Source organism: Rattus norvegicus, chromosome 3, assembly GCF_036323735.1.
Source record: "Rattus norvegicus strain BN/NHsdMcwi chromosome 3, GRCr8, whole genome shotgun sequence".
Taxonomy (NCBI): Eukaryota; Metazoa; Chordata; class Mammalia; order Rodentia; family Muridae; genus Rattus; species Rattus norvegicus.
In genome coordinates this window covers 118,665,032-118,675,984 of record NC_086021.1, presented here as the reverse complement: position 1 = coordinate 118,675,984, position 10,953 = coordinate 118,665,032, and the positions used below count along the sequence as shown (strand labels likewise).

Here is a 10,953-nt window from a genome sequence, read left to right as displayed (position 1 = left end):
ATGGATGGAGAAAATCAGACAGTTGTGTCAGAATTTATATTCTGGGGACTTGCCAACTCAAAGAATCTTCAGCTCTTACTCTTTTTGATATTCTTAATGCTTTATCTGCTCATCGTGTCTGGAAACATTGTCATCCTGATATTAATAACCACTGACCCCCATCTTCATTCTCCCATGTACTTCTTGTTGGCCAACCTGTCTTTTATTGATATGTGGCTCTCCTCAAACACCACTCCTAAGATGATCACAGACTTTCTTTGGGAAAACAAGACTATTTCCTTTGCAGGATGCATGTCCCAGGTCTTTTTTTCCCATTGCATTGTTGGAGCAGAGATGGTATTGTTGGTGGTAATGGCTTATGATCGCTATGTAGCCATCTGCAAACCCCTCCACTATTTCACCATCATGAACCTGAAGCGATGCACTGGGTTGGTGTTGGCTTCCTGGACAGTTGGCTTTATTCATGGTATAAGCTACGTGTTAGTGGTTATGCAGCTACCTTTCTGTGGTCCCAACAAAATAGACAGCTTCTTCTGTGACATGCCACTGGTAATCAAGCTAGCGTGCATGGATTCACATGATTTAAATACTTTAATGAATGCTGAATGTGGTGTTCTGGCTGTAACCTGCTTTGTAGTGTTGCTTATTTCCTACACTTACATCCTTATCACCGTTCGCCAGAGTTCGAAAGCCGGAGCTTTGAAGGCTCTGTCCACATGCAGTGCACATATCACCGTGGTGATGCTCTTTTTCGTGCCCTGCATCTTCATCTATGTTTGGCCCCTCAGTATCACCTGGTTGGACAAATTTCTTGCTGTGTTTTATTCTGTTTTTACACCTCTCCTAAACCCAGCTATTTATACACTGAGAAATAAAGAGATGAAAAATGCTATGAAAAGATTCATTGGCAAATTTCTGGGTGCCGCGGGAAATTCCTAATAGCTAAATGTCAACTTATTTCTTCACACAATAAGACTGACTACATTAAAATGCTTTAAAACCTGAAAATATTGTTTTCATTTAAAATTTTACCGAGCTTTCCATAGAGACATAAGTTAAAACCTTAAAAAAGAATATGACATTTACTGATCAACTATCAGGTAATTGGGAATCCTTCACTTTAAATTATAAATATGCACGCTTTTTCCACAAGAATGCCTTCAAACTATTCTTCCATATTTTTAATAGAGTCATACTTAACATGTTTGACTAAACTCACCTGTTTAAAGTTATGAATAAAATATTAGTAATTTTACATGAGTACTCTGCATATATACCATATATTCCCCAAACTCTTAACTTCCATCGCCAAATGATCAACATCATCACTCTTGTCTTTCCTCAGCTATCTACTAAATTACTAATGGTGTGTGCAGAAAAATTTTAACAAGATGAAACAAAGAGATAAAAACTTCATAAGAAACAAAGACTAGCAGTGAACTTTACTTTTTTGTTTTTTTCAGAGGCAGATGAATAAAGTATAATAAAACATATGAATAAATATTAGGTTTCAAAGTTATCTCCATTTAGTAATAAAACATATTCTTTAAATTATTACTTAATATTGTATGGTATCCTGACATTTAATCTACATGACTACAGTATCCATTGCTTGACTAATTATTAAAACTGTTGTATTTAATTCAGTGGTTAACCACATTAGACATTTAACAAACATATTTGTAAGTACGCATATGTTGCTGTTGGTCAGTGATGCTGAAGATTTTTGCTTTTCCCCCAGTTTGCCCACCGTATCTATGTGGAAAGTCCCTATTAATGAATAAACAGCATACTTTGTTGTCACGCCACAGAAAAATCAATGTCAAATTGACAAGGTTCTCTCTTTGATTTGATACCATTCTTTGTACTAGAAGTTACTCAGGATACTAGGAATGAAAAGAATTGAATGGCCTTACCCAACACTAGAACTTGCCTGCAAAAATACAAAACTACATAGCAAGATATGTCCAGTACTGTACACACACAGTTGACTATAGTCTAAGGGGAACCAACCATTTTTTATGCCTCTTCCACAGGAGAGACTTTATGCCTAGTGCTGTAAGATTAGTTAAAACTCAAAAAACATTCAGGCAGTTTATTAGTTTCAGATTTTATAATTAGTTTATTTAATTCATTTGGAGTTTTTAAAGTATGAAAGGTAAGGGTCTAATTTTATTCTTCATGTGGACATTCAGATTTATCAACATTTGTTAAACCTCTTGGTTGTTAAACCAACATTTGATTAAACCTCTTACCTAACATAACACATAACCCACTTTCTATTCTAAGGTTAATTCATCTTTAAAATGTACAGGCTGATTTAATGCAGTGATTCTTTTAACTATTTTCTGTATTTATACAGCTATAGAATTTTTTTAAAAAAAAATTAAAGTCAATAAACCACTATATAACACATCTTTCAGGGTATTTTTACCCCTTTCTATTTATGAAGTATATCTTTTAAGTACCATTAGGTCTTTCTCTAACTTCTTGTGCTGTATGATTGTATAGTATACCTGTAATGTCCTTTATGTCGTAATATACAAAAATCTTTGATTTTACTAGAGGCATATGCAGGAGCATTGTCAGTTTTAATTTGTATAGGTATCCCCATAATAGCCATAGCTTCCAATAGATATATAATTACAGAACCAGCCCTTTCAGAAGTTAAAGCAGTTGCCCATTGAAATCCTGAATATGTTTCTATGACATGGTTCACATACTTCAATTGTCCAAACTATGCAAACAAAATATATCCATTTGCCAAATTTCATTTCTTTGGATCCTTTTTGCATTACTTTCTGTAGGTAATGGAGTTTGGTTATACAAAGAGCAAGTAGGACATTTTCTTATAATATTCTTGGCTTGTTGCCAAGTGATAGAAAAAAATCTTTCTTTAATCCTTCGCTGTTAACATGTTGTTTTTTATGAAATTCTGAGGCTTATAACACATTTCCTGTCAATAGCTGATCAGTTTCACGATTAGCTTATGCTAGAGGACCTAGTAGCCATGTATGGGATCTGATGTGTTATACACAATGGATGATTTATATTTCTGATTACTTGTTGTAGTTGAACAAATAGGGATGTTAATTCTGAATCATCCTGAATAAGTTCAGTGGTTTCTAAATGTAAAACAATGTTTTCTTCTTATTAAGAGTCAGTAACTATATGAAGAGATTGAGAAACATCTAATAACATAGGAATAGCATACAGCTCTGGTTTTTTAACTGAATCATAAGGGCTGTGAACCACTTTACTTATCTTCCCTGATTTATAACCTGCCTTTTCTGGTATACAATAGTGTAGAATTTAGGGGCTCCAGAAATTAGTGTCCCTTTACTATATGAAAGAGAACCCAATTGAACCTTTTTAAAAACTTATGTCTCTTACTTTTGGGATATTTGTTTTAATCTTTCTCAAAAATTACTGCAGGCTCTTTGCCCAAATTCATTTTCTGCCCTTAATGAAGTAATTCCAGCATTAATAAAACGGTACCACAATTTCTGCTGGTTCTATTCTTGCTAACTGACAAAGTCTCACTTTTCTTTTTAGAATCAACTCAGAAATTCTTTGTATAGGTCTTTAATTTTTTCTGTGCTAAAATATCTATTCTAAAATATAATCTATTTTCTAAATAAAAATTTCTATAGGAGAATTGTAGAAGACAAAAAAACAAAATACAATCTTGCTTTGGATACAAACGATTCACATATGCATCCTGTAATTCCTTTTCTATGACAGCCGCTACCTTTTCAGCTTTATCTGATAATTTTCTAGAACTATTTAAGTACTTATGTAATATTTGAAACAAATTACTTAATTCATGAGTAGTTAATCCAATTATGGGCTATAGCCAATTAATATCTCTTAGAAATATTTGAAAATAATTAAAAGTTTGTCACTAATCTCTGATGATTTTTACTTTCTGTGGTCAAGTTTTCTATGAAGCTATTATATATCCAAGATAATGAACAGAAACTTCTTTTGATAATATTTTAGGAGCCATTTGTAATATCCTAGCAAGGCAAACTTTGCTTTAATTAATAAAACACTTTTTTCCTAAAGTATTTGCATCTAAATCAGACAGTAACATCATTCATATAATGATAAATTTTAGATTAAGAAAACTTTGCACATTATTTCTAATGGCTATGCTACAAAATGAATACACAAGGTAGGACTGTTGAACATTCTTTGTGGTAATCCTTCTATGATATCTATTTATTTGATAACTATTATTATAAATATGTATTGAGAAAGCAAACCTTTCCCTATTATGCATATGCAAATATTTATGGAAAAGCAATCTTTTAAATCAATTACAATTAGAGGCTATGACTTAGGTATTAGAGAAGGCAATAGGATTCCCGACTGCTAAAAGAAAATTGCATGGATCATCTTATTTATGGCTTCTAAATTTGTTAAAAGCATCCTCTATTTTCCTGATTTTTTATAAGCAATTCCATGGGTTGGTAGATTCTTAAATGTGTTGAATATTTAGTTGGTCCTGTACCAGCTGTTCAAATTCAGAGTAGAGGTTGGGATATGTCAGTCATGCCTTGTAACAGGTAGGGACTGAGGGATGCTTCAAAAAATTTGAGGCCAGGTCTACTTTGCTATGTTAAATATGGACCTTAACACCTCATCCTGGGTCTGAAACCCTACATCAACATCAACATGTCTGTTTTTATGGCAATAAAATGCTTTTTAAAAAAAATCACTACTCAGTATAATAACTTGATCTTGGGAATGGTGATATTTTCTTGTTATTTTATTATTTTATTTTATTTTACTAGTTATTTTTATTGTCCAATTCATTTTTAGCTATTCTGTGTTTTTGTTCTCCTATATGAGATTGAGAATTGTCCTTTCAAGATCTGCGAAACATCATTTTAGACTTTTGAAAGGGATTGTACTAAATGTGTGGATTGCTTTTGGTAGGATTGCCTTTACAATCCATGAGCATGGAAGATCATTCCATCTTTTAATACCTTTTTCAACTTCTTTCTTCAAAGATTTGAAGCTATCAACATACAAGTCTTTAACTTGATTTACTTCTGTTACCACAGAACAGTTTATGTCATTTAAGACTATGGTGTAAGGTGATATTTTTATGCTTTATTTACACCTTAGTTGTCATCACTGTATCAGAGGGATACTGATTTTTATGAGTTACTTTTGCATCCATATTCTTTGCTGAATGTGTTTGTTAATTGTATTAGTTCTCTGGTTGCACTGTTATTGTCACTTATATATACTTACACAATCTTAAAAAAAAAGATAATTTGGTCACTGTCTTTCCTATTTGTATCCACTTGTTCTCTTTCAGATGTCTTGATGATCTAGTTAGGCTTTAAATACTGTCATTCATGGTTATGGTTTAGTGCTGTGATGAGAAAAATGACCAAGAATATGGCAAGTGTTATTAAAGAACATATGTAATTAGGAATGGCTCACAGTTCAGTGGTTTAGCCCATTGTCATAATGGTGGGAAGCACAATGACATTCAGGCAGACATGGCTGTGGAGAGGACCTGAGAGCTCTATATCTGTATCTGCAGGCAACAGGAAGAGATAGAACAGACATCAAAAGCCCACCTTCAGTCACATACTTTCTCTAGCAAGGCCACATTTTTTATTGACCTTTTAGCAAAGGTCATTTTTTATTCAAACCAGCAGAACTACTATATTAAATGGATATGTAGAGATTAGATAGACAACCTTGTCCTTTAACCTGATATTAGTGGAATTGCTTTGATTTTTTATTCATTTAAATTGATGTTGGCTATGGGTTTTTATAACTGTCTTAACTATTTTTAGGTATGTCCCTTGCACCCTTCATCCCGTTATGACTTTTGCCATAAAAGGGTGTTATATTTGTCAAAGGCTTTTTCTGCATCTAATGAGATATTCACATGTTTTAACTTTTATTTTGTTTAAATGATAAATTACATTGGCTTATTTTCATATATTGAATCATCCCTGCATCTGTGAGATGAAGTTTAGTTGATTTAGGAAGATGATATTTTTGATGTGTTTTTATTTCAGACTGTAAGTATTTTATTATGCAGTTTTGCATCTATGTTCATACAAACAATTAGTCTGTAATTGTCTTTCAGTGCTGGTTTTTATGTCAGAATAAAAATAGTCTCATAAGACAAATAACCCTATTAAAAAATGGAGTTCAGAGCTTAAACAAAGAATTCAGAGCTGAAGAATGCTGAATGGCTGAGAAACACCTAAAGAAATGTTCAACATCTTTAGTCATAAGGGAAATGCAAATCAAAACACCCCTGAGATTTCACCTCACACCAGTGAGAATGGCTAAGATCAAAAACTCAGGTGACAGCAAATGCTGGCAAGGATGTGGAGAAAGAGGAACACTCCTCCATTGTTGGTGGGATTGCAGACTGGTACAACCATTCTGGAAATCAGTCTGGAGGTTCCTCAGAAAATTGGACATTGAACTACCTGAGGACTCAGCTATACTTCCCTTGGGCATATACCCAAAAGATGCCCCAACATATAAAAAAACACGTGCTCCACTATGTTCATAGCAGCCTTATTCATAATAGTCAGAAGCTGGAAAGAACCCAGATGCCCTTCAACAGAGGAATGGATATAGAAAATGTGGTACATCTACACAATGGAATGTTACTCAGCTATCAAAAACAATGACTTTATGAAATTCATAGGCAAATGGATGGAACTGGAAAATATCATCCTGAGTGAGGTAACCCAATCATAGAAAAACACAGATGGTATGCACTCATTGATAACTGGATATTAGCCTAAATGCTTGAATTGGTCTAGATGCACAGAACACATGAAACTCAAGGATGACTAAAAGGCGAATGCTTCACTCCTTCTTTAAAAGGGGAACAAGAATACCCTTGGCAGGGAATAGGGAGGCAAAGTTTAAAACAGAGGCAGAAGGAACACCCTTTCAGAGCCTGCCCCACATGTGGCCCATACATATACAGCCACCCAATTAGACAAGATGGATGAAGCAATGAAGTGCAGGCCGACAGGAACCAGATGTAGATCTCTCCTGAGAGACACAGCCAGAATACAGCAAATATAGAGGCGAATGCCAGCAGTAAACCACTGAACTGAGAACAGGACCCTGTTGAAGGAATCAGGGAAAGGACTGGAAGAGCTTGAAGGGGCTTGAGACCCCATATGAACAAAAATGCCAAGCAACCAGAACTTCCAGGGACTAAGCCACTACCTAAAGACTATACATGGACTGACCCTGGGCTCCAACCTCATAGGTAGCAATGAATAGCCTTGTAAGAGCACCAGTGGAAGGGGAAGCCCTTGGTCCTGCCAAGACTGAACCCCCAGTGAACATGATTGTTGTGGGGAGGGCGGTAATGGTAGGAGGATGGGGAGGGGAACACCTATATAGAAGGGGAGGGGGAGGGGGAGGGGTTAGGGTGATGTTGGCCTGGAAACCGGGAAAGGGAATAACAATAGAAATGTAAATAAGAAATACTCAAGTTAATAAAGATAAAAAAAGGTAGTCTCATAAAACGAATTGGGCAACATTCCTTTTATTAAAGTTTGTGGTATAATTTGAGCAGTATTGGCATCATCTCTTCATTGAAAGTCTGATAGAATTCTTTACCTAAACCATTTACTTCTGGTGGGCTTTGTGTTGTTGTTGTCATTGTTGTTATTGGGCTTATAACAATCTTTTATTTTAGGATGGCTTATAAGTCTATTTAATTGTTTATGTGATCATGATTTAAATTTGGTAAGGAGTATCTACTGAGATGATTTTCCATTTCACTTAGAATTCTGATTTGGTTTAGCATAGGTTTTTAAACCATGTCCTCATAATTCTTTGGTTTCCTCAGTGTTTGTAGTTATTCTTCCCCACTAGCCCCAACCTCCTTAGTCATTTGGACTATTGTTTTTTTGATATTATTTTTGTCATATTATTTATTACTTTGTCATTTAGATATTATTTTTCTACCTTATAGTTACTTTGGAAAAGGGTTTGTCAATCGTAGTGATTTTTTTTATAAAATTATTTTTTTGCTGTATTGTTTTATTGGTTTCAGCCATAAATTTGATTATTTCTTCCCATCTACTCCTGATATATGATTTCCTCTTTTTGTTCTAGAGATTTCTGGTGTGCTATTCAGTTGAGAGTATGACATATCCATGTTTTTTACAGAGGTGTTTAGCATTATGAATTTACCTCTTAGAACTCAGTAGATTTTGGTAATACAGATACATAAATATATTTTTTGAGTAGTCACTGAGAAGAGAATCAGAAAGATGACTTAGCTTAGAAGATTCAATGTTTTCTCATACATCACATTTTGCCCCTCTGTGCTGTGTACTTATAAATATACCCATGTTGTGTGAGGATAGTATCTTTAAATCACTGTCTGTTGGCCTAGCTTTTATTCACCATCTGAATATGTTTCATCGGCAAAAGTCACCCAGCCAACATTCTGAATAAAAGAAAACCCTGTAGATAATTATCTTGGACTTCTCTTGAGGGTTTCATTATTAAGAATGATACTATGTGCTGCATATTTATGAAATATAACAGGTATAAACAAAATGAATAAATAATTCCAGAGACTAAAATCAGTGAACAAATTTTAATTTTTTCCTGTGGCCATTACACAGTGATACCTTATTCATATTATAAAAGAGAAGACATATGTTGTGTTTTCTGCATGACCATAACAATGTGGTTTTCTAATGCATGATGAAGCTATTTCAAGCAGGCAGGCAATGCTGAGCATATAGAAGTTGTATTTCGGTATGTTCTTTGAGAATTTCATATAGTGGCATGTATGAACTTGATTTTTAAATCATTAAGACCATAGGAAGTTTAAAAGAGGACACTGTTGTTAATTTGTGTGTGTGTGTGTGTGTGTGTGTGTGTGTGTGTGTGTGTAAGTATTCATATATATGTTTGTGGGGCATGTAGACAATGCTATCAGACTGAAGAACTGGTTGAGTAAACTCAAAACAAGGTTGAGTAAGCTCAAACCCTGTGGATTGACAATGTTAGGAGTAAGACCATCTCCATGACTAACTCTATTTGTTCTTGAACAGGTAAATATAACACTCCCCTGAGAGAACCATGACAGTCTGTAGGTAAATCACCTGGAGTCCTTCCACATGAAAATAGACTATCACTAAAATCTCAGACTGAGTCAATGGGAAGTATCTTCCCCTGGATCCCACACTACTTCTCAATGTTTATAAAGCCCCTATGCACATGGAATGAAGTGCACAAGTTATTTCAATGAAAATCATGTGGGGGTGGCTGTTTTACTGAACTGTAACACTTTGGGGAAGAAGTCTTTTTCCTGAAGCTTTCAACGCTGGACCTTGGACTCATCTAGCAGGCCCGGATCACAACAGGCCCTGCTGTTGGCACTGGCATTAGTACAACTGCAGACAAGATCTCGAACTCTGACTCCCTGCCCTGCATTGGCTGACCAAACCTCCTCACTTCCCTTTCATGAGCTACAACACTTTCAGTTTTTATGGCCAGGTTGAGATTCACAAATCTATTTGTCTGAGTTCCACAAAGAATGATGCATCTTATGTTTTAAAAAAGCTTTATTGTAATAAATTATGTAACTGCTAATTAATAAATGCAATCTAATGGGATATCTCTATCCATTTTCCTTTTTTCTCTCTAGTAATATTCTTGCATCTGAAACATACTTTGTCTAATATTCATGTAGCTGCTGAAGTTTATCTTGATGTATATCATGATCATGTGCTTTTCTCATTTTCCTTTTAGATGTAGCCCATGCTGGATACTACTCATGTAGCCAAGAACCTAAGTCTAGAGTGAAGAAGGACATAGGGGAAAATCAAATAATACTGTTCTACTAATAAATAGGATGACTCCTAATTGCATGTTAGTGCCTTGCTCAACCATCACCATTAGAAGTTTCTTCCTGCAGCATATAGAAGCAAATATTATAACACACAGAATGAAACCTTGAACACTCATCACTAAATTGAATGTCTTTAACGTCTTTCCTTGGCTCAGGGAACTATCTTCCTGTGTGTCTCTGTACCCATATCATAGAGTTTTTATCAGTACTGCTATTTAATATTGCTTGTGGTCAGGGAAGGTGATTTCCCCAGAATTTCTTTTATTGTTGAGGATAGTTTTAATTAACCTGGGATTTTGTTAATCCAAATGAATTTGCAACTTGCTCTTTCTAACTCTATGAAGAATTGAGTTGAAGTTTTGAAGGGGATTGCATTGAATCTGTAGTTTGCATTCTGCAAGATGGACATTTTTACAATATTACTCCTGCCAATCCATTAGCGTGGGAGGTCTTTCCATCTTCTGAGATCTTTTTCAATTTCTTCAGAGACTTCAAATTCTTGTCATATAGATTTTGCACTTGGTTAAAGTCACACCAAGATATTTTATATTATTTGGTACTATTGTGAAGGGTATCGTTTCCCTAATTGCTTTCTCAGCCCGTTTATAATTTGAGTAGAGGAATGCTACTGATTTATTTGAGTTAATTTTATAACCAGCCATTTTGCTGAAGTTGTTTATCAGACTTAGTATTTCTCTGGTGGAACATTTGGGGTCACCTAAGTATACTATCAAATCATCTGCAAATAATGATATTTTGACTTCTTCCTTTTCAATTTGTATCCCTTTAACCTCCTTCTGTTATCTGATTGCTCAGGCAAGGCCTTTGAGTACTTTATTGAATAAGTAGGGAAGAGTAGGCAGCATTGTCTAGTCCCTGATTTTAGTGGGATTGCTTCAAGTTTCCTCCATTTAACTTAATGTTAGCTACTGGTTTGCTGTATATTGCTTTTACTATGTTTAGGTACAGGCCTTGAGTTCCTGATCTTTATAGGACTGTTATCATGAAGGGGTGTTGAATTATGCTAAATGCTTCCTCAGCATCTGATGAAATAATCTTGTGGTTTT

The 10,953-nt window shown here is 34.8% G+C and overlaps 1 protein-coding gene across 1 annotated transcript; it reads left to right on the top strand.

The window, feature by feature from the left end:
• Or4k48 (olfactory receptor family 4 subfamily K member 48) lies at positions 1-939 on the top strand. The gene has a single exon (NM_001000371.1). The coding sequence runs from the start codon at positions 1-3 to the stop codon at positions 937-939; it is 939 nt and encodes a 312-aa protein (NP_001000371.1).
• Positions 940-10,953: the final 10,014 nt, after the last annotated feature.

Bases quoted from the DNA above. Each gene is read 5' to 3' on its own strand.
- Or4k48 (NM_001000371.1), top strand. From the start codon at position 1: ATGGATGGAGAAAATCAGACAGTTGTGTCAGAATTTATATTCTGGGGA.